At 45.0% G+C, this 22,197-nt stretch overlaps 2 protein-coding genes across 6 annotated transcripts in view; both read left to right on the top strand.

Annotated features, from left to right (window-relative positions):
- LOC107263255 overlaps positions 1–18,607 on the top strand; it is a 152,899-nt gene extending 134,292 nt beyond the window's left edge. For 4 of the 5 annotated variants that reach the window (XM_015730244.2, XM_015730246.2, XM_015730245.2 and 1 more), the window contains exons 10-16: positions 7,551–7,729; positions 13,665–15,375; positions 15,462–15,799; positions 15,890–16,041; positions 16,116–16,397; positions 16,492–16,671; positions 16,770–17,046. In XM_015730244.2, coding sequence (XP_015585730.1) covers positions 7,551–7,729; positions 13,665–15,375; positions 15,462–15,799; positions 15,890–16,041; positions 16,116–16,397; positions 16,492–16,671; positions 16,770–16,881 — 2,954 coding nt within the window. In that variant the 3' untranslated portion in view covers positions 16,882–17,046. Of the gene's footprint in view, positions 1–7,550; positions 7,730–13,664; positions 15,376–15,461; positions 15,800–15,889; positions 16,042–16,115; positions 16,398–16,491; positions 16,672–16,769 lie in introns of all 5 variants that reach the window. The other variant, XM_015730242.2, reaches the window with a different exon arrangement.
- Positions 18,608–18,706: 99 nt separating this feature from the next.
- On the top strand, positions 18,707–20,478 carry LOC107263256 (UPF0769 protein C21orf59 homolog; the record flags this gene model as incomplete). Its single annotated transcript, XM_015730247.2, is given in 6 exon segments — positions 18,707–18,929; positions 18,999–19,203; positions 19,546–19,695; positions 19,791–19,876; positions 19,961–20,131; positions 20,263–20,478. Coding segments are annotated over 5 exon segments (762 nt in total), but the record flags the coding sequence as incomplete, so codon positions are not given.
- Between the last annotated feature and the right edge of the window lie 1,719 nt (positions 20,479–22,197).

Raw genomic sequence — 22,197 nt, 5'->3', positions numbered from 1 at the left:
AAAAAAAAAAAAAAAAAAAAAAAAAAAAAAAAAAAAGTGATAGACGATTTTCCCAACAGTCGTATCTTCCTTTCAATAAACGAGACTAACTCTCACATGAAAAATAGTAGCCACGTGCGACCTGGACATTCGTTCCCGTCAGCCGGATCGTCAGAGCGGAGATTGATAGCACGTAATATACTCAATGAGCGTTACATGAGAATCGAGCGAGAGCTTTTCAAAGACTGGCGACGATTCGATAACGATTCGCAGCATCCCAAGGAAGAGGCTTTTCCACGAAATCCCCGTACTCGTTAGCTCCAGAAATACTTGGACACGGTTAGGCTATTTTCGAGCGAACCCCCTTAAATCACTGCTGCGACGCACTCGTGTTCCCTATTCGCAGCCGTATAATTTTTAGCCCAGTTGACTTCCCCGCCACAATGCACTTGCACCGTGAGCAACGAAAAGATCAGGATCAAAATCGAGGAAGGGAGCAAGATCAAGCCGTGATCCAGTGCTCGGTTCCTTATAGCGTCAGAGAGATTGTGGGGGAGGTCTGGAAATTTTTTTAAAAAATAAGTAACAACATCATCGCCCCACGACAAAGTAATCTCCGAAATAAATCGGCTCCCCGGCAAATGGCCGCAACGAAATGCTAATTTTCCACGGTGGCCCCAACAATTTATACCGGCGGCAGATATTTTGCTGGCACTTAGTACAATCTGGTAGGACCCTGTCCGACGAATAATTTATGCCCACGTGAGATTTCCGAGTATCCGCTTTGGTGGCCAGACTCCCTGTCTCCTCATTTCTCTACCAAACGAAACAGCCGGGCGAGCGAATCCGCCCGCTGACTTTTAATTTTCCTCAATTTCACCTCCCTTCGGCTCCCTCCTCGTCATCTCCGCCAGAGGTCACTGGTAGCTGCGATCCACCGTGCCGAAAAAGACTCAGCAGCCCCACTCGAGCAGGTGATAGTGCCAGGAGCTTCCATGAAAATTCAGATCAGACCACTCGCGGCACCTGGAACCTTCGAGTGGCTCGCAAGCTGATCTTCTCGAGTCTATCAATTTCTGTACTTGAGATGTTTTTCAAAATGGCGATCCGGCTGCTGGATGTATGGCCGGTGCATGCGTGTTATTGAAACCCAGACGACCCCATCTACTTCGTCTCCCATGCTCGCACACTTTGCGGAGACTTCGTTACGGGCTACGGTGAGGTTCTTTTCGAAATGACGCATCGAACTGTCGAGAAGTGGCCGAGGCGAAGTGGCTTACGCTATATCGCAGTAATGCGTAAGTAGTATGCCCACGCGTCTTTGGGGTCTTCGGGGCCATTGGCATTGCCGACGTCTCCGGCGTCTGTAGCGACTTTGGTGACTTCGCTACAAAATATACGACCTCGTGTCTGAGTGACGTCGACCTAACGTAAGACAATATGTAGAAGCCAAGAGCGACGTTCTTACGGATCGTAGGTAATAAATTTGCATGTACCGCACATAGGTTCGGGCAAAGCGCAAAGTCACCTGTTGATGCGATCACTGGCAATTGTGGTACACGCGAACGAGGACTGAAGAATTAACTTCAATATTGCCCGGAAATAAATCGAAAAATCGGATGAGACGTTTGACCAATTTTTGAAAATAGGACAGACGTTGTAGCTGCTATCTCCGAGAATAGATCTTGCTAGGAAGCAAAGAGGATAAGAAAAGTTAGTGCACCGGCGAGTACATAAGCAACCGTTTATTTCAGGCGGTGACATTGAGCGGTGGCAAAAAATGAAAAAACTCGAGGTTTAAATATACAGGGAAGGACGCTAGGCGTCTCGAGCCGGAGCTCAGACTCTGATTTCTAGATCCACTGTCGCCTCGCTCTAACGAACCGTTTTACATTGCGGATTAACGTAACAGCCTGTTTGACGCGTCCGTGACTAAGGCAGAAGCGGGGAACTAAAGATTTGATCGACTTTCGATCGAATTTTATCGAGACTCTGGATGCCTGATTAAAAAATAAACAATTCGCACTCGAGAATTAGTGCGTGGGGTATCTGGAGACCCCAACTCGTTATTTTTCGAACGTAGACAAAAATTCCGCCACCATTCGCGTGCTTAATGACCGTACTAATTGGGATGACTAATTGACATTTTTTTCATTCACACCCTTAATTTTTTTTAATAACAATCTCGTTTATCCTTAAAAAAATGGCCGCGAGTCTCGTTACGCAACTGAGAATTTTAAGAGATGAAAGATAGGCGAATTGATTGCTTAATGTCAGTTGCAATTAGATTGCGATATCGCCAAATGGGGTCTTTAGGCGGCAGTCAACGGCCGCTGGAGCAGGAAGTGGCCTCGTGCGAAGTAGATTTTACGTGATACACGATACTCGGGACTCGCGCTCGAGTTATAACGCCAAGTAAACTAAGGAACTCCGGGAACGAAGAAAATAATTGAAACTTGCTGATTCAGAAGGAGTTTGAGTGTTTACTCTTGTTATTTCGAACGAAACCATTGGCTACGGCGTCCTCGTGCGAGTTCTCTTTCCTGCGTTCTAACATTGGCAAACAATCCATCGTCTATCGCCGATGTAAACGTATCGGCCAATGATCACTCTAGCGTGTATCGATAAGCGTACAAAAGAAATAGACGCAACGAGAGCAAGTGTATCAATAAGAAAGAAGGTTGGCCAGCACGCGTGCCTCTCGCTCGCGTTTCTTGTTGTGCCACCTAGAAAAACTTTTCGCTGCTCTTTTACGACCGTGTTAAACTCATTTGCCAGTCCAATTGAATTTTCGACTTTTCCTCGTTAACGCTAACGAGGATTCTTCAACCTGCCAGCCTGGCAGCTTGACTCTTTCGATGTGTAACAAAACGCCTTACAAATAATCCCAACTTAGACTCGGCCAATTTATACGTAGTCGAGTTCAATTGACCGAGCTAGCGAAACTTTGTCACACCCTGTATACCGAGTATCGTCTAGGATCACTGCCACGCCAGAGACACAGATATATTTCCGTCGGCTTCTATCGCGAAATCGTATTGGCACGTGCTGCCAATTTTATTCCTACAGCTTCCTCATAGTTCCCTGATAGCTTCCCCAGGTAATTGCTGTTCCCAGGAATCAGTCTTCTCGAGATTGGACGTCTTCCAATAGGTCGCGGAGGCGCGTGTTTCCCGCAACCGCAAACCCGACCAAAAAGGTCTTTGACACATCTGTTGGGGGCAAGCCAAAACCCAAAGTACAAGCTTACACTGGTATAGCGTGCACCTGGATAAACTGCAGTTGCTCCCGAGGGACGTCGCGCACAAAGCGCATGCGTTGTCTTTCTTCTTCGCCACTGAGGAGAATCGCAGTTTAAATGGAAACGGAGAGTACGGGGGACGCCGCACAAAGCTCCTCGCTAATGTGTTTTGCGGTTTTCCACAATTTGCCAAAAGTCCGGACGACTTCTTGGAAACGCCTTTTCTTCCATCTTCGTTCTTTCTTTTATCAAATGCAAAACACACAACCCCCTCGAAATAAAAATAAAAGTGGACAGCCAAGTATTTACGTGATGAACGATACCATCACGTGGGACATTTACCTCGATGCTCGGTCGTGACGTTCTAAAAAGAAAATGTTGTCGGGTATTCTGAGCATTTTTTCGAGTTTACGCTTCTTCTCCGTAAGCTATCACTTTCTCGGGAATCTTTGTTAAGAATTTGTAAAAAAAAAAAAATTGGATGATATCTTACCTGACATTCCTGAAAACCTTTAGTGGCTCTTATCAGCTGTTCGGTCTGCTCCAAGTGTGTTTTTCAAATTTGAGTAATTAGACGTTTTGTAGAAACGATCTTGTAAATTCCCAGTAAGGGCCACCGTGCTAGAATTTCCCAAGGGTTAAATGGGTCAGGTCGTCCCGTTTGATAATTTGCCATCGTTAAGAAAATCGTCAGCGTCATCCGAAAAGCCAGAAGCGACAGCGAAGAAGGAAGGAAAAAGGCGTCGAGATGCACTTGGATAAATTCTCAGGATCGAAGTGCACTCCGATCCACCCAGCATGCAACCATCGAACTCATACATCTTTCCCGCGAGCCCACCGAGCCCACCGAGCCCACCAGAGGGATTCCTCTTCCCATACCGATGTTCCCCGCTCCTTAGGATCGTCCTATCCCTCTGACCCCGTGAACCCCAGGCCACCCATTCCATCGAGTATTCCTACCTCTGCTCTCTCGGCTCGCCGTCGCCCCCTCCCCCTCGACGTCTCTCGTCGACGCTTCCTCCCCCACTTTTCGGCGTCGTTCACGTCGACCTCTTCTACGGGTGGCCGCGCCAACGACCGCTAGTCGAAAGCCAGCCGCTAAGCCGAGAGGACCGACAGCGAGCAGCTCAGCTGCATCTTCGTGTCTCCTCGCGTACATTATTGACTGACACAACGTCCTCTTGTAATATCCTCGTACCGCTAAGATTATCCTCGCGAAAATTTCGGAGTGAATCGCGGCCATAAAGTATCATTACGAGAGGGCAAAAGAAATTTGGAAAGTTTGAAAAATTTATTCACAGTGAAAATTGTGCGTTTCAGTGATCCGTTTGGCAGTGTTACCGTCATCGCGTGTATTTAGATAAATACAGGCGTACTCGTGATAGAAAGTGACAGGTATTGTCGATCGTAACGAATTTACTGTATTTTGACGAAATTTTAAAGAATTCTTCGAGTTCTACGGAGGAAGTATCGTAACCTAATAAATCGATACTGACTCTCGTGTGTTTCGTCGAGAAGATAAAGGTGTTTACACAAAGATAAACGAATCGCGTACGCATGACTAGCTAGCCATGTGTCGGGCAAGTCTCGGGACCCCTGACCTCACCAAACAAGCAAATCAGTGAACCTCGAGGTGATCACCTCGCCGGGCTAAGCTCCGTCTCTACGATCGACCCTTGACTTTTCTCTTCGTAAGAAACTTGGCGAAAATAGAGCCACGAATGTGCCGCAGGTGCCAGAAACGCAACATGAGAGGTAATTTTAATTATAAGAAACGTATAATTATAATACGTTAATCCTCTTACTATACGACAGATCCTATCGATCTATGCCAGGACCGACTTTCACCAAAATTTCTACTATAATTCTCAATGCTGAGCATTGTCAAATATTAATTTCCCAATGGCAAAGAAAATATATTTTTTTTCTTTTCTCACGTTGGCTACGACCATGCCGCGCAACGCAATCACCCGTATGAAATCATCGGTCTGTAAAACGATAGTCTTATGTCACCGCCGCAAAATCGACATGTGGGTGTAATTAGATTCCAAACGGAAAAGGATATCGACTGCTCAGGCCTTCCGAGAAGTCACACGTGAGAAACAGGTGGCCATGAGAGAAATAATTTCATTACGAATTAAAGCGGATCGGGTGACCATCGACAATTCCTTGAAGATTCAAGATTGCTAAATTCCCCGGCAGATTTATCTGTCCGGCTCATTCATATGCGCCTTAACGGGTTTGCTGAAGCACGATAGTGGATCGATGTGGGTTAGAGTGCCGATAACGTGTGACTCCTACTCGTTAGCATGCACCAACCAACAAGTTAACTACATTCAGGAATTGCACGCTTCCCTTGCGACTTAACTCTCCACTGTTTTATCTGAACTTACGCGGATTGAGATTGCGCCTATGTACTCATACATACATATAGTACGTGCAAAAGTAAGAATTACCAGGGGTAAACTAACCTAAGAAATTTAATGAATTTTTGTCAAACAGTCCATTTGGACTCGGTTAAGTATTTTCTAAAGCGTCAAGATTGACGAGTCGTGACAGAGCCAATTAAACAGGTCGACCCAGCCGCAACCGTTCTCCTGCTGTCGACCTATCGATTCGTGAATTTCACGTACCGTTAGCTTTTCTCGCGGAGAATCCCGTTAGCCCGAAGGAATCCAAAGTTCCCAGGATATCATCGTTACGAAGATTGTCCCGGAGACAAATCGGGATAAGTCTCGGTTTACTCCTCCAGGCCCGGCAGCACGTTAGCGCTAGTACAAAAGACTGTCACGAGTCCCACGAGTCACGAGTGCACTCGCGCAAATGCATCCAATTAATTTAATCGAGGATGCACCTCGGTATGCACTCTCGTCTATATCGATATATTGTGCAGCCTTTATTTTCGGCATAGTAAACATAAACAAAATGCCAATGCGATTCGGCGCAGTGCCGGACTGGCTGGCATCGCTGGTTCTCTGCTTTTATAAACTTTGATCGGAGTCGCATAATCGAACCTTACTATGAATAGTAGCTAATTGACCCAATTGAACTCGGGACAGGGCTCTGGCACGAGGCACGATATAAATACGAATGCACTTTGATATCTTGCATCGGACATACAGGGCTATTCAGCCGGAACCAGTTTCGCTTGACAGCTGTCGTGCGATACTTATGATTTTTCATAAATGGACATTTTTTTTTTTATTTTTTACAATACAAGAATATTTCACCTTTAAGAGGCGGACGTTAATTGATTCGTCGCAGGTAATAACACGTGAGCGCGGAGACCTGCGCCGCGACGCCTAAATAATTAGAATGTCGAGAAAGCAAGCTTAATCGCTAATCGTTGAGTTTAATTTATTCGCGGAACCTGACGTATCCCGGCAAGGAGTCTCGATACTGCCGATCTAAACCATCGATATACCTGGCAATCGGCATTCGATAATACACCTGGTGTCTACTGGTACCAGATACATTTTTTAACTTTACATCCGGTATCCGGAAACACCTGAAACATGCGTGAAAACCAGACTGAATGAGAATCGAAGCGATATGCTGATTTGGACAAAGCTGCCTGAGTTTCCTATAAATGCGTGGAAGGTGTCGGGAGAAACTAGGAACTCTTGGGAAATCACGTACGTGACGGAGACCGGAAGATCGTTGATTTTCAAGATTGAAACCGGAAGTCCGAGTAAGCTGAAAATACAGAGATTGCGCAGCCGTTGAAAATCGCATTTCTCCAAATATTTACGCGATGATAAAGAGGAATCGCGGACTGTTTGGATCTTGCGCGATCGATAGACGATGCCTACGATCAATAGATCAAGATCTGGTTCATCGGATCTAGGTCGGCTAGGTTGCGCAAGTCGATGAGACCCTGTCGAACTTTTACATCCGTAAAGTCGAGGATGCCGACGTCGAAGATCGTGGCGCAGGGCGTCCTATTAATCTCGAGGAAGAATAAATAAAGAAGAAAAAAAAGTTAAGAAAAAAGGTACAGGACGGAACGGAGGAACCTGAAGAAGGCGGAGGAGTTCAGCGTGAAGGCCGCAAGAAACACGATCACCGCGTGGAATGGAAAAGATTTGAAAAAAAAAGAAAAAGAATAAAAATAAAAGAAATTCTCAAACAGTGTTCTTTGTCCTGAAGGTTTAACGCAGTCTCATGCCATTGCCATTTTTTTTCCTCCATACGGTTTTCGATAGCCATTCGATGCTCAGCACACGTTTCCAACGTAACAAAAACCTGTTGATTCTCCGTGCCAAGTTTCAAACGACAAACGCCACCAGCCGCTCTCTAACGCTTGTTTCTGTCCACTTACTGATTACAGACTATCAGTTCCCGATAGACGTTTCCGGCGTGGCCAAGGATCATCCATTTCTCGAGGCTGATTCTCTGCAGAGTCTCTTTCGCAGGCTTCACGCGCTGAATCGCTGTGCCAATATAAAGTTGGACACGCATCACACGCATCACACGCATCATCATCACAGCACGAGCCACAGCAAAAACGTAAGTAGCCCAAGACTCTTTAAGTATCTTCTCCATCGTCTCATCCATCCCGTTTCTCCCGTCTGCCCTGCTTGCCTTGTCCGTCTATCTTGGGATTTTCCTCGAAGGGCCGAGTAAATCCTCCCCGGATTCTCGAAAGGACCTTCGAGGAATTCAACGAGTGCTTCTTCGCTCGGGCCAGAGGACCGAGAAAAGATCCTAAACGGAAATGCCAAGATAAATCGGACATTGGTTTTACAAAGGTTCCTCCCGCCAAAAGGAGTCTTATGGTAAGGGTGAGTTTGGTCTGGTCAAAGAAAGGAGAGACGGAGGAAAGAAAAAGGAAAAAAAAAAAAAGTATATTCCTGGAATCCCATGGTCGCCGCAAGGCCGTCCACCTAACAGGATTTCCCTCTTTACCTATTCTCTCTCTTTCTCTCGTTGCTAGAATAATAGAATCTTCGTGCGGCAGAATACAAATAACACGGCGTAGCGTCGGAACAAAAAATATAATAAGAATTTGTATTCGATAAAGCCCTCTCGCATTCTCATTTCTTATGACACGTTCGCGTTTATGGTGATTCTTATGCACATGGTGAAAGCCCTCTTCTCGTGCTATTCTTACGCTACCGCTGCGAAGGGACGAACGGAATAGTAATTAACGGCTGTCACGTGAATCGAGTAACTCCAAGGGGCAATTACCCTCGGAAGGTACAGGCGTCGCTATGGGCCTACGTATTATCGTGTACGAGGTATAATAAAGTATGGACTATACAAGCTATGAAATTTCCTGGCAAAAAGGACTCCTGGCAGCTCACACTCGCCTCCGACTATAAGAACGAACGGCCTTGCAGTCTAAGCGTCATAATGGCAAAATGGCAAAGAGCAAGATCTTCCTTTAAGTTTTTAATTATCGACAGTCAACAGGTATCCAAGCTCGATTCCTGCATTTGGATAAATTGAATCATCGCCTCTATAAAAAATTTATATTTTTTTTTTCTTTTGATCGTATTCACCCGTCAACGAGTCTTTGGACCTTCGTCGATATTCCTTCGTTATACGAACGAGCGCTCTCTTGTTGATCTAATGATCGAATTGGCAAATTGATTTTGGCAAGCGCGTATCTCGCTTTCTCGATCCTCTCAAGCTCCAGGCCATTCGCGAACGATCAGCGACGTTTCGATAGATCATCGGCAGATCGTGACTTTCATGCCCATAAATGGTTTTGACGCGTGCGTACGTGCGCAAGAGTCGCGTACGAGAGCCACGTATGTCGACGTGACGTACATACCCACCTGCGTCTGCGCTTACATGCCTCGTACGTACAAACTTGACCACTGCAGCCGACAATCTACGGTAACAGCTGCAGCTAGCTCTCACCGGAAATACATTTTCTTTGGACAACGAATGATAGATACTTCGGTGCCTCCTGAACGAGGCCCCTCACTCTCGAAACGACTATTTTGGAAACGGCCTCTATTTTCGGCCAGCACTCTCTACCCCGTTTTGCAATACTTTCGGTTTTGCCACTCGCTTAGCTTGCGGCTTTTCTTTTGCTTTTTCGAAATTCCCCCTGGTCAGACGACCCACTGCGGTTAATTCATTCCTTCCGGAGGTGTCGCTGCTTCCGGCTGGGTTACGTCGAAATATCAGCATCCCGATAGAGGATCACTGATAGTACTTATTCGTCTACCGTACCCACCTGTGTATCCTGTGTACGTCATAAGTGTGCGAAACGGAGAAAGATCATCAAAAGAAATCAACTATTGCGAAACGAGCCTAATTATCTTTTAGTCTTCGTTTTTTCTTTTTTCTTAAACGCGCCATCCGTCACACGTTTCTTAACCGCGCTCTCACATTCGACGCGTTTCCATTGCGCGCTCTACGAGGCGGCACGCGTAATTACGCATCCGTAGCCCGTTGTGCGTAAAAGTTTAAAACTGGTTGGCAGCACGCGATGGGAGAGCGGCAGACTGCGCGGCACGGTTTCCAGCACCTGCGTTTACGCTTACCTCGCCATGTCGGGAACTGCGTGTATATCGCGTGTGCTTGTCAGACCTTAAAGGTGCCTTCACAACGGGCCGTTCGTGTCACGTCATAATAAATACGGGTAGTACGATACACTGTAATTTCTTTAAAGTCCTTATATTCTCTTATTAAAATAATTCGAGTTCGAATTACGGAACGTTCCTCGGTCACCGGGTGATCGGTATGAAATTTTGGAAAAAAATGAACGCTCGTTCGACGCAACCGATCGATTTGCGTCTGGACAGTCGTCAGCGAGCACGTTCAGGCTAACAGGCTCCGTACTAGGAGAAAAAGTGAGCTACGCAGAAATACCGGTATCGCAGAATGTTGAAATAGGCTTTTCGTTCCCGCACTCGCGTTCTCCACGAATTTATGGCGACCGGTTTTACGATCGTTGGAATGCCGGTCTGTCGCTGAAACTTATCGACAGGTACGAACAGCCCGATCGCTCACTCCTTGTCTTACGATACTCGGCTCATCGTTCGCGCACCAGATACAATTCCAAGTACCAAATCCACATGAACTCGCACGATGCTCCAGTTTCCATGAGACCGGCCGGTTCGCTCTTCTGCGGCGTCGCAACCAGAGGATGGAAACGGGCACGATCGGTTCGCCGGTATAAGCCATTGGCGTGCATTACGCAACCGGACGTAAAAATTGTTTCCACGGAGGCGCGATCAGGGTCGAGGAAGGAGGAGCGCGCTGACTAGACAGCGTGGCAGCAAATGCCAGCAAATGGCAGCAAAGGAGACAAGCAAGCTCAGTAACGAGAGGCCGAAGTCGCCAGCCGAGCAAATAGGCATATAGGCAAATAGAGTCTCGCTGAGGTGGGACGGAGAGAAAGAGTGAGAGTGAGAGTGAGAGAGAGAGAGAGGAGGAGAGCAGCGTGGAAATCTCGACGCGACTGATTCGCTCAAGCGACCGGTGATTAACGGTCGCTCTGTGAAAACGATTGAAATTTACGAGCAGCACGATCCAGCACCACCTCGTTGCGAATCCGTAACGCGACGTATTTCGCAAGGATATTATTTGTCTCGTCTCAGCCCGTTTAAGGATATCGAGAAGGAAGCATAAGAACCTCGCTGCCACTTCTTCTTAAGCGGGATAAGAAATTGTCGAGTGTACGTTGGTCTTTGACTATCAGCCAGACGTATGGCTTTTGCAATGGCTGCCACCTCGTTAGATTGGAATCGTTAACGGACGTGTTTCTGGCGTACGTTGCCTTGATCCTACTGTGAAATATTTCTTAGCCGGAGTGTACTTTGCCGGCACTCGATATTCCAGACTGCCTGGCACGGCGACTGGCGAAAAACGTCTATTGGAAATCAGGAGAGATCTTCGAATCTCCGGGTGCTTATAACACGTATAGATAGCGCTGCTAGTGATGAAAGACTGGTTGACGGTTCTTGGTATGGACTTTGACTTTTTCTTTATTTCGTCTCTGAAGCCGATGAAGAAATCAACGTGGACTTGGCCTATTTCTTCGTGCTTGACGATTGCCGAGGATCGGGAATCCCAATTTTGTCACGGCTTGATTCTTTGGAAATTCGATGTTATGTTTTTTTGGTCAGTGGATATTTCTGTATCTCCTGAAATGGCATCGTGCAGGTTCTCGTGGAGTTACGTGGGCTGTCGGAGAGACGATAAAATTCCTGACTTCGAGACCCGCATGATATCCGTTCTAACGGATGGGCTTGAATTCTTCATCCGAGTACAGGACTCGGAAAATGGTATCTGGAAATAGGATGATCTACAACGAGCGGGTTGCCGGCAGGCTCGAATATTGAAGGTAAAAGAAGTGAAAAAAAGTGGAGAAAGTAGAGGAAAGAAAAAATAACGAAAAGCATCGAGGAAGTGGAGAAAGCTTGACGCTCCGAAGCACGTGAAGTAGATAGAATATTTGTCCTCGCCTGAAATAAGCTTTTAAGGGAAGTTCAAAAGTGAAACGATCCGTTGGTCTTTGCGGCCAATTATACGAAGTCACTTAACCCGAGTCCCAGTTCTATTTCTCTTATTTCGACAGCGACGCTCCAATCCCGAATCGGTAGAACGACGAATATCGAGCCGACCCCAGGTACCGTAGCTCTTAGAAATATTGTAGACCCCGATGCTCACTGAAGCAGCAATTGCCGAAATACACTATTGCAAATTCCTTATTTATTCGCTTGCTCAAGAATATTCGCGAGTACAGTTACTTATTTATTTAGCTGTTCCGTCCCACCCCGATACGCGAAGTAAATTTGTCCGCAGACAGAAAGGAAACTCGAGACTCATAAATCGCAAATGCGGATATGTACGAGCCAGTCAGCATCGGTCAATATTTACGGGTTGAAATAGCACACCGAGGCCAATTTAGCTGTTAAATAAATATCGCGACGATTCAACCCTTTAACGGTGCCTAGGAGTCACCCGTGTAGAATAGAATGGCAAATAAAGAGACTGCTGGAGTTTGTTCAACCTGGTAGGAACGGAAGTGACGTATATGGAGACACGGCTCGTTGAGTCGCTTGAAAATAACTCATGCAGATCCGCCTTTCGTTACTCGGTCTGCTACCTGGACAGAAATTCAGCCACAGGGATTTCGTCCGTATAAAAGTCTATGCAGCAAATCTATATCATCCCACTATCGTCCAGCTTCCTCGGGTCCAGTTACGTTCTCGGAAGAATGTCCATTTAGAAAATCCATCTTTCCATCCGCATCTTCTTCGGGAAAAGGAAATAATTCGCGAAGGAAGAGTAAACGCGAAACCTGGCACGTCTCTCGAGCTTAATGGCGAGTTTCTAAGAAGTTTTCGAAGGTCGTCTCGGCGCCACCTTATGAAATCCAGAGATATTAGCGCCACGGTCCAGCAGCCACCAACGTCAACGCCATCGACGGTAACCCAGCAGCCCCCGTTTGCGCGCGTCCATTGGGCATTCGTGACGAGAATAGACGGTAATTCGTATGAAACAAATTGTCAAGAAACATCGGTGGACCACCGAAGCTTTTCGGGAAGCTGTATTTGACGTCACGCACGGCTTATTTCCGTCAGGCGCTTTCGAAAGCTTCGGTATATCGGGACTGCCTCGGAAACCCGTTGTTAAGTAATCTCTGCAAGATGCAACTAATTTCGTGTCGCTATTTTTGGGATTGCGACTATTTTAACCCGAGATGCCATTTCTGCGGCGATAGTGTGCTTCGAGGTATTTTTAACTTGTTCTACTTTTGTCCACCACACGAATATAGAACGAGCGTACGAAATATTCTTGGTTTCATTTTTCTTTTCTTTTTTTTACATACACCAAACTTCGAGGGATTCTACTTTGGAACGGATATCGTAAGGTCAAAGCTTTCTATGGTGAAACTCCGGCTCCATTGTCATCGAGACGCGGAGGGTCAGGTCGCGTTCACGTGCATTTATCTCCCGTAACAAAGGCATCAAGTTTCGTAACGGACTTCATCTTACACTCAGAGCGCCGCCTATTCGAATCAGCCGAACTAACTAGGTCTGAACTTGCACGCCTACAGTGTTCAAGGAAACGCTTGGGAACACGAGGATATTGGATTTTTGTGTTTTCAAAGAATTCACCAACTTTCCTAATAATCCTATATTCGGTGGATCTAACTTTTGTTTCTCGTACTACAATTCCCTTGTTGACGTAACTCAAAGAAATTGGAAGACCCAGACGATCAAGATTTGAGTCAGTGAGAAAGGGTGACGTCATGTCAATTTGGATATTATGGTGACATTTAATTTAGCACCATGGACGCCTACGACTTGACTTATGAGTCATAACCGCGCTGACCAAATACGTATGTCGTTCATATGGGTTAACCTTGTACGAAATTTTTCAATGGATAAAATTTTCTACAACGAAACGGTCGATATGTCGAATTAAGAAAAAAAAATGATTCGTTCGTGAGTCTCACTGATGTTTAATGTTCCAGGGTGGCGATGACTCGGATGAGGATACGCAGTGTGCGCTGAGCGAGAATTGGACGTTCGAGAAGAAGACGAGGCGATGGTCACGAGTGTGTGACGTAAATCAGGCCAACGTCGAGAGGCTTCAGGCCATAGCTGGACAGAACATTCCCTCCGAGGTGGGCTGCCTGGAGGATCGTCTCGAGGCCGAGGAAGCCGAGGACACGATGCTCGACACCCTCAAATACGGAAGTCTTCCCCCCGGACCCATTCCAGACGAATTGACCCCGAGGTTCCGCAGAACGGGATCCGAGAAGTTTCGTGACGGCGCCAAGGCACTTCTCAGGAGAGTCGAGTCCTTGAAGTCCCGTAGAAGGAAACGAAAGAATCGCGAGGGCGTCGTGATAAGCGGGCCCCAGGTCCTGGACGTGATGTCGATGCAGCAGAAAATGAAGGATCTGAACTGCGTGGACGTGTCGCCGACAGGAGCAGCGCCCGTGTCTTTCAATGATCTGCTCCCGGGATCGCCGCTTCATCTCCCGCCTTCGCCCTTGACATTGCCATCCTCGCCATATCATTTGCCAGCCTCGCCCCTGGCCAACGCAGCCAGCCCCTTCGGGGACGATTCCTCCAGCTACTGCTCGGACGGGTCTCAGGGCGGCGGACCAATTCCCACGCCGACCAGGACGAAGATGAACAGGGCTCGGCGATTCCTTAATCGCGGCAGAGAGGACTACGGGACTCTGAGCGATTCCGAGTGTCAGCCGACCAGCTGGCGGCACAGATATCTCAAGGATGCTAATAGCAACCACACGAAGGTTCTCGAGTACGTGAACACGCACTCGCAGAGTCCGAAGGATTCGCCGTCGAAGCCAATTCCAATAAATACTCGCGGCGGTAGCTTAAATCTTGGAAAGGAATCTCAAAGATACCGGGACAAGTTCTCGCAGAGTCAGGAGGCGTACAAGGAGGACAAATTCTTGGCCGCGAAGCGCGAAGATAAGCTTCACAAGAGCTTCAGACACAGCAGGGAGGATCTCTACAGGGAGACAAAGCCTCTTGCCAAGGATGTCACTGTCTACAGGGAGAAGTCGAGGTCCAGGAGTTCGGAGCTCGCCGGCAGCCAAGAGAGCAGCTCTACCGTAGCCAGTAGAGATTCCGATCAAGAGGAGGATTCTCCGAGACACAAAGGAACGGTTGTTAGGTGGCACAGCTTCCAAAGAGGATCTCTCTATCCCGAACCCCTGGATCCGCTTTGCTCGCGAGCGATGGCCTCCATGTCTTGCGGGCAGCTGCTTGTGCTAAGGAAACTGGCTCTGCTCAAGTTGACAGCTTGCATGGAACGGTATTGCCCCACTCATCGTACCGGATGGAATTGGGAACTGCCAAAGTTCATCAGGAAGATCAAGACGCCGGATTACAAGGACAAGACCGTCTTCGGCGTTCCCTTGTTGCTGTCCCTGCAGAGGACTGGCCAGGCTCTACCAAAGTGCATTCAGACAGCCCTCAGGTGGCTCAGGGCCAATGCTCTGGACCAAGTTGGAATCTTTCGCAAGAGCGGCGTCAGATCGAGGATACAGAAGCTCAAGGTGATGACGGAGACGCAGGGCGACAATATAAACTTTGACGGTCAACAGGCCTTCGACGTTGCTGATCTCGTCAAGCAATACTTCAGGGAATTGCCGGAGGCTCTCTTGACCAATAAACTCTCTGAAACTTTCATCGCTATCTTTCAACGTGAGTGCACTGTTGTTTTACAGACCTGAATGTCCTGAGGATCATTCTAAATGCGACAGGTATTTATTTAAGATTATTCATTGCAGACGTCCCGGCTGAACTCAGGCCGGATGCCGTCCAGTGCGTTCTGCTCCTGCTGCCAGATGAACATAGGGAAGCTTTGGAAACTCTTTTGGATTTCCTTAATCAAGTTGCCAGTAACTCGCCGTACAATCAGATGACAGCATCCAATTTAGCCGTCTGTCTGGCACCCAGCTTGTTTCACTTCAATCACAACAACTCTAACGTCTCAAACAGATCCAACAGCGTTTCGCCGCGTAGGAGAAAGACTGTGGGAATTCCAGATCAGAGAGAATTATCCGAAAATAAAGCAGCGCACGATTGTCTTTTGTATCTCGTGAAGATGCATCGTGAATTGTTCATGGTACGGAATCTGCTTAAAAAATGTTCTCTTTGAATCCATCGATCGATAGATGACAGATAAATCATACAAATATATTTATATTTATTCCAGGTTTCTTCGGATATGCTGACACAGTGCCACTTTAATTACATGGAGGAAAGCGTTCCGGTTGCCCTCGAAGAACTTGGCTCGGAATTGAAGCAGGACTGGAGAGGCTACTTGTGCGCCTGTACCACAGCATTGTTGAAGGAAGCGCGCGAAAAGTAAGTTTCAATTTCCTTAAGACTATTCTAAAAAAACTGAGCCAGTTACTAACGACAGCTATTATTCCTTCTAGAAGTCGCGGATGGGTCACTGTAAATAATTCTGCTGACGTTAGCGTGGAGGTGGCGTACAAAAAAGTTGGCGATGGTCACCCGTTGCGGTTGTGGCGTGTATCCACTGAAGTCGAAGCTCCACCGAACGAGCTTCTCCACCGCGTCCTTAGAGAGAGACACGTCTGGGATCCGCAGCTTTTAAAGTATAGATTGGTTACTAAGCTGGATTCCAACGTCGAGGTCTTTCAGTATGCTACCGGAAACATGAGCCCTCTACCTGCTAGGGATTATTGTGTCTTAAGGTAAGTCACTTGTCTTTGTCCTTTCTAGTCTGATCCACCGCCGCCGTCTTTCTCCTCTGTTTCATTCTCAACGATTACTTTTAACATTATCCAGATCCTGGCGAAACGATCTTCCTAAGGGCGCGTGTGTCATTGTCGAGACGTCAGTCGAACATCCTGAAGCTCCGGTAATGCTGGGCGGAACTCGAGCAATAGTTTTGGCCTCCCGCTATCTGATTGAGCCTTGCGGAAGTGGAAAATCGCGCATCATGCACCTGTCCAGGGTAGACACGAAGTAAGTAGGAATACAAGACAGTTCGTAATTAAATGATATTATTCAATCAATTTTATTCGATTTAATCTAAATATCTGTATTTCTTTTCTTTCTTCCAGAGGTCGCACTCCAGACTGGTACAAGAGTTACGGGCATATCGCAGCCCTTCATCTGAGCAAAATTCGGAATTCCTTCAAACACACAACGGATGGTCCTGAGAGTAAAGTCTGAGAAGAGATTCCCGTGCAACGCATGCCGTTGCACGGCGCTCAATCCGTCAACCAGGATCAGAGCGAACAGCAAAGAGATCATAGAGTACTCAAGGATCTTCGTCAAGTCCAACCTACCATAGACGAAGAGTAGCACCCATCGTAATTCTTTCATGGGCACAGAATACAAAACACACAAATGAAAACTTATTGGTCAGGTTTTGTAGAACGTAGTGTTAAACTCCTGGTACTTCTACTGAACAAATAGTGGAGTAGACTAGAGGGTGGCTGCATTCTGTAATCTGTAGTCAATGAGAGATTCGTAATTGATGCCGTCTTTTAGAATTTCTTCTGTATTCTTTGTACGTAGCTCGTTAGTGATATCGAGAATTAATTAATCATAGATCTCCCAATCCGAGTATCGTCGAAGTCGCTCGAAAGATCACGCTGATTACTCTAATCATGTATGGCATTTACGGTTGATCCAAAATCGTGGAGTCGTAGAGTAGTGCCATTTGCTGTAGGATAACAACATCTAGACTACGAAGATTTGAGTTAATTGTAGGCGAACACGTTACGTATACGGCTGGAGAGCGATCGAATGAAATTCTCGTATGAAATCCGGATTATTCCATATTGTGCAATGCTCCCATAAAGACGCGGCCATTTTATAACGAATGCAACACGATCGTATAATGATACGCATTACCTTGCACTTTTATATTTAGATTTTTGGACCAAATCTCATCATATTTTCATCTTCTTTTTTTCTTTATTATTATACTATACTATACTCTATCGCGGTATGATCATTATTTTTTTATTACTGACGAGTTCATGACTCAAGGACGACAACCTGTAGAAAGGAATTGTCAAAATATGTACCTATTTATAAATGTACCTTACTCACAAGAGATGACAATATGCGTGGACACGCATAGGCGTAATTCTAGACGACTTAGGACACCTGGGCGCTCGTACCCTGATTATTCATTAACATAACACAACTAATTGAATCGTGAAGTAACGACGAATGCGCTGTACAACAATTGATTGTTAGGGACATGGAAATTAATGATAAAAGTGATGTTTGAAGTAGAATCTTAGCCAGTTGTTAATCCATGGACAAATCGCATATCAGCCTCATGGCGTCGTTAGAGAATTTAAATTTAAGAAAAGCAATCTTCAATTTTTGGCTAGTACAGATAGTTTATTTTTCAGCCAAGGTAATAAACGGCGGGGAAAAGAAATGTTATATTCTTCGTCCCTCAGTGTGTTCAAAGTAGTTGGCTCTTTCAATATAAAGATATATATGTATAGAAAGACATAGGGACCAGTTTCGTTTGGACCGAAAAAAATTCAATGAGTTTCGCATAATACCCATTCTCAAATCGACCGTAAATATATTTTAACATAATACTAGTCAGTTACATTAGTGGAACCGTATACACATTGATAATATAAATGTATAAAAATCCTATTCCATAGCGTTATATCCAGATATTTAATTATTATTAATATTAATGTTATAAATATTATACAGTATAAGGAGCAGTTATAGAAATATATAATATTTTTGTGTCTAAAAAGAACGCCAGTAGCACCAGAGGGAAGAAACGTGTCTTCGTGTTTGTAATATGAACGTCTTTATTCTTGTAATCCATGTCCCGTTAAGTTGTAAATATGTATATTATTATATGATGATGATGATGAATATATATTCATTAAATGGCGATTTTTATTATCAATCCACGCTTTAGTTGCATGTTATTTACTTCGTCCACTTTCAGGAACTTCGGACCACGGCAAAGATCATTAAAATCTCATAATCCTACAACTCTGGAGCATGAAGTTTCCCTCTTTTTTTCGTTGTATTATAATGCTTCCCATGTCACAATATTGCATAGCACCGTCATACACAGCACATCACGCGTTCAGTTTAATCAATTTTCAACGTCGCCAAGGATACCGTAATAAACAAGGCGAACTCGTGTTTCCTATTCAGTTGTTCAGTACAAACGTTCAGAGATTCGGACGATTCCACGGATATTCATTTCAATAGAGAAAAACGTGAGTTGTCTGTCAACAGTGACACCTTTCAAAAGGAATATTTATAAATTTCCTTCTGACGCATTTCAGTTCTCAAGTTCAGTGAACTACCGGCTTTGAGAGGCTGGCGAGGGATTAGTGATATTTTTTTGAAAAATGGTTCGTTTACACGTGAAAAAGGGCGACGAGAGTCAATTCCTTTATGACGCAAGCGTGGAAGATGGTGTTGACAGTGTGATAAATAACATTACCATCATCTATAATGGTCGATTGAAGATTTCAAGAATTTGTTACGGTGAGAATTTTTCTAACAATTTAGTAACGGCTACTGTTTTTTAACTTACCAAAGATGACTTCTAATTGACTGCTATTATGCTAAAGAAAATAAGCAACGAAATAACTTGTCTGGAGTAGTCCATAGAGAAGTGCTTCAAAGGATTGAAGTGCACGGTTCATTCAAGAATCCATTAGCAATTCTAGAAAATATTTCATATAGGAGCTATAACTATTAGAAATAAGAAGTCGAGTTGAGAGTTTACGATCTCATTTATCAGTACCCGCGGGATATGCTGGTCGGCCGAGGCCACGTCATTTAATAATTATCAAGTCACCCTCAACTGTCTCTTTGCAAAAATAGAAATTGAAGAACTGGCCAAGCATGGCACTATGCTGCCACACGAGATGATGGGCCTCACGGATGAGCAAATCGAGGAGCTTAAACTGAAGGATGAATGGGCTGAGAAATCGACGCCGATGGGTGGATGGACGTTCAATAAGGATGTGATCGGTAAATCATCTTACCTGATTAGAGTCATGTATTTCATTGATATATAATTGTATTTACTGCATTCTTTACAATAACCATTGCATAACTTTTTGAAGGACGTCGAAGTGGTCGTCAGCCCAATGAAAAAATGCAGGAAATTTTGAAGAAAGCCATTCACGATGTTCGCGCGATGACTTCAAAGGTAAATTGATAACCACGTGATGTCTGCATACATTCCTGTTCGACTAAAAGCACTTTCTTACGATTTCTTTTATTTTTCTAATAGAAATTAGTTCAGCAAGACAAGCTCGTGACTCAAAAAATTGTTCAAGAAGCTCTAGACATTTTACGCGGTGCTGTGACTATAGTTTACCCCATGGGGTTGCCACCCCACGATGTTATACGACAGGAATTCGAAAATAACGAGGATCTCACTGGGACTCAAGCTTCGTTAGAGGTAATAAATCAACCACATAATGATACTCACAAATAGATACTTTGTATTCGTTTAACTATCGTTGAAAACCCGAGTATAGATTGTAGATATGATTTAACGAAACAGCGTGCACTATAAGAATTTCCATAAAGGTTATGGACGTGCAGACAGCCCAGTTATGGTTCTCTGGTAAAGAGATGCTGCGTGAGAAGAAACTAAAGGATTTCTTAGGACGCAACGAAAAATCCAAGGTGATCGTCAAACTTCACAAACGGGGCTCCGGGAAACCGGCGCGAGAGCCATTAATGTCGGAGGATGAACGTAAACAACTGATGGTGCACGCTTACAGGCGTCAGGAGGAACTAAAGGTAAGTCCTTCGCTGTTTTACCGGCAGACGAGCGAAAATATTTCAAAAGATATCAATTTGTCCATGAATGCACTTTCTTACGGTCGGTATTATAGGCTACCCCATTTTCGTGTTGTGCAAACTTACAATTAGAAACTACTGCGTCGTTCACAACGTAAGGTATTTAATAAAACCAATAAGCATAGTGAGCGGACAATAAAAAAAAATAATAATGACCGAGTCTCAAACCCGAGACTCCTCCACGCTTACCGAGGCACCATGCACGTGTGCCATTCAAGCATCGTGTTAAAATATTCTAGAAATTTTATTTCTTTTATTACCCACTTTTAGGGTTTGCTTAAGCTATACATTCGACCAGTCACAAACGTGGGACTGGTTCGAAGCACCTCGGTCCAATTGGTGCGTCGACGCTGAAATAAAACTTGGATCATGAAAACGACCCAATTAGCAATCTCCCTACTCATCTTTGATCAAGTGTTTAATCTTGACTTGAAAATTTTTCAAACGTGTCAACGTCAAGCGTCTGATCTCAGACGACCATTTCACAACTCCATTTTAGATTACACTTGTTAAGGCACGCCATTTAATTAAAAGGGTCCGTTGCTAAGTTAAAAAGATAAACTAGAAGATCAATACTCATCATTTATGGAGTTTACAATTATAACTACAGTGAACCTGTTGCCCCTACACGCGTCATCGATAACGCTGTATATGTACAGTCAACCTCATTAATGGTGACAACGGTGGACACCGTGCGGTGAGGTAAGAGAGGATGTTCGGGAGGCGCCTGCTTGCGTATATTGGCCTATGCGTGCAACGCAGAAAGCACTACGGTGCGCGAGACGCCAGAGCGTCGCTCGGTGCGTCCTTGCTGCACAACACTGGTGTAAGCGAGACGCCAACAAGGCCCCTCATGCGCAATAGGGAGCTTGGTGGGGGACCGCTCGTGTTCGAGCGCATGCTCTTGTTCTCTCTCTCAGACTAACGCTCTATGACGAGAACAGCTACTACCCCGATAAGAAACGAGAAGGAGCTATGGGACTTTCGGTACTGAGAATGAGATAGACTTTTCGCTTATCCATCCTCGTCAAACAGCGTTAGTAAGACAAAGAGAGATATATGCGACGTGGTGGCTAGGAACAAGTGTCCTAGCGTCTAACGCATTGAACCGTCCTACCGTGCGTCCTTTTCGCACAGCACGAGTATAAGCGAGACGGCAATAGGTCCCTGAGTCGCACCTATTCACAATGGGACCGGAAACTATAGAACTTCTTAAGATCTACTGAAAAAGCCTATTGTTGAACCATTTTTAACACATTTTTAAGAAAGTGCGGTAACATCTTGACACCCGTGTAGCACCTTAATTTTTGAAAAATGTTTCATCACTTGAGGGCACTTCACCATAAAGCCTAAAAGGAATAAGAAGAAGAAGGAAGAGAAAAGAAGAAAAAAAAAGTTAGTTGCACAGAAATATTGAATATCCAAAAAATTGAATAAAGGTTTCCAAATACTACTAAATATTATTGGATCTTGATATATTTTCAAAATTTATTCAAAATCTGAAATTGAGTCTAAATCAAAATCTCGTAGAATATACGGAGTATATAAGAATTGAATTTAAATTGTAGAACATCAAAAATAAATTACGTTCAAATTGAAATATTAATAATTTAGGTGTTTGGAACATTAAAATCATTAATTAAATCAATAAAATATTAA

This window comes from Cephus cinctus, unplaced genomic scaffold, assembly GCF_000341935.2.
Source record: "Cephus cinctus unplaced genomic scaffold, Ccin1 Ccin1_scaffold0143, whole genome shotgun sequence".
Taxonomy (NCBI): domain Eukaryota; kingdom Metazoa; phylum Arthropoda; class Insecta; order Hymenoptera; family Cephidae; genus Cephus; species Cephus cinctus.
Note: the sequence above shows the minus strand (reverse complement) of the source record. Positions and strands in the feature narration are given on the sequence as shown.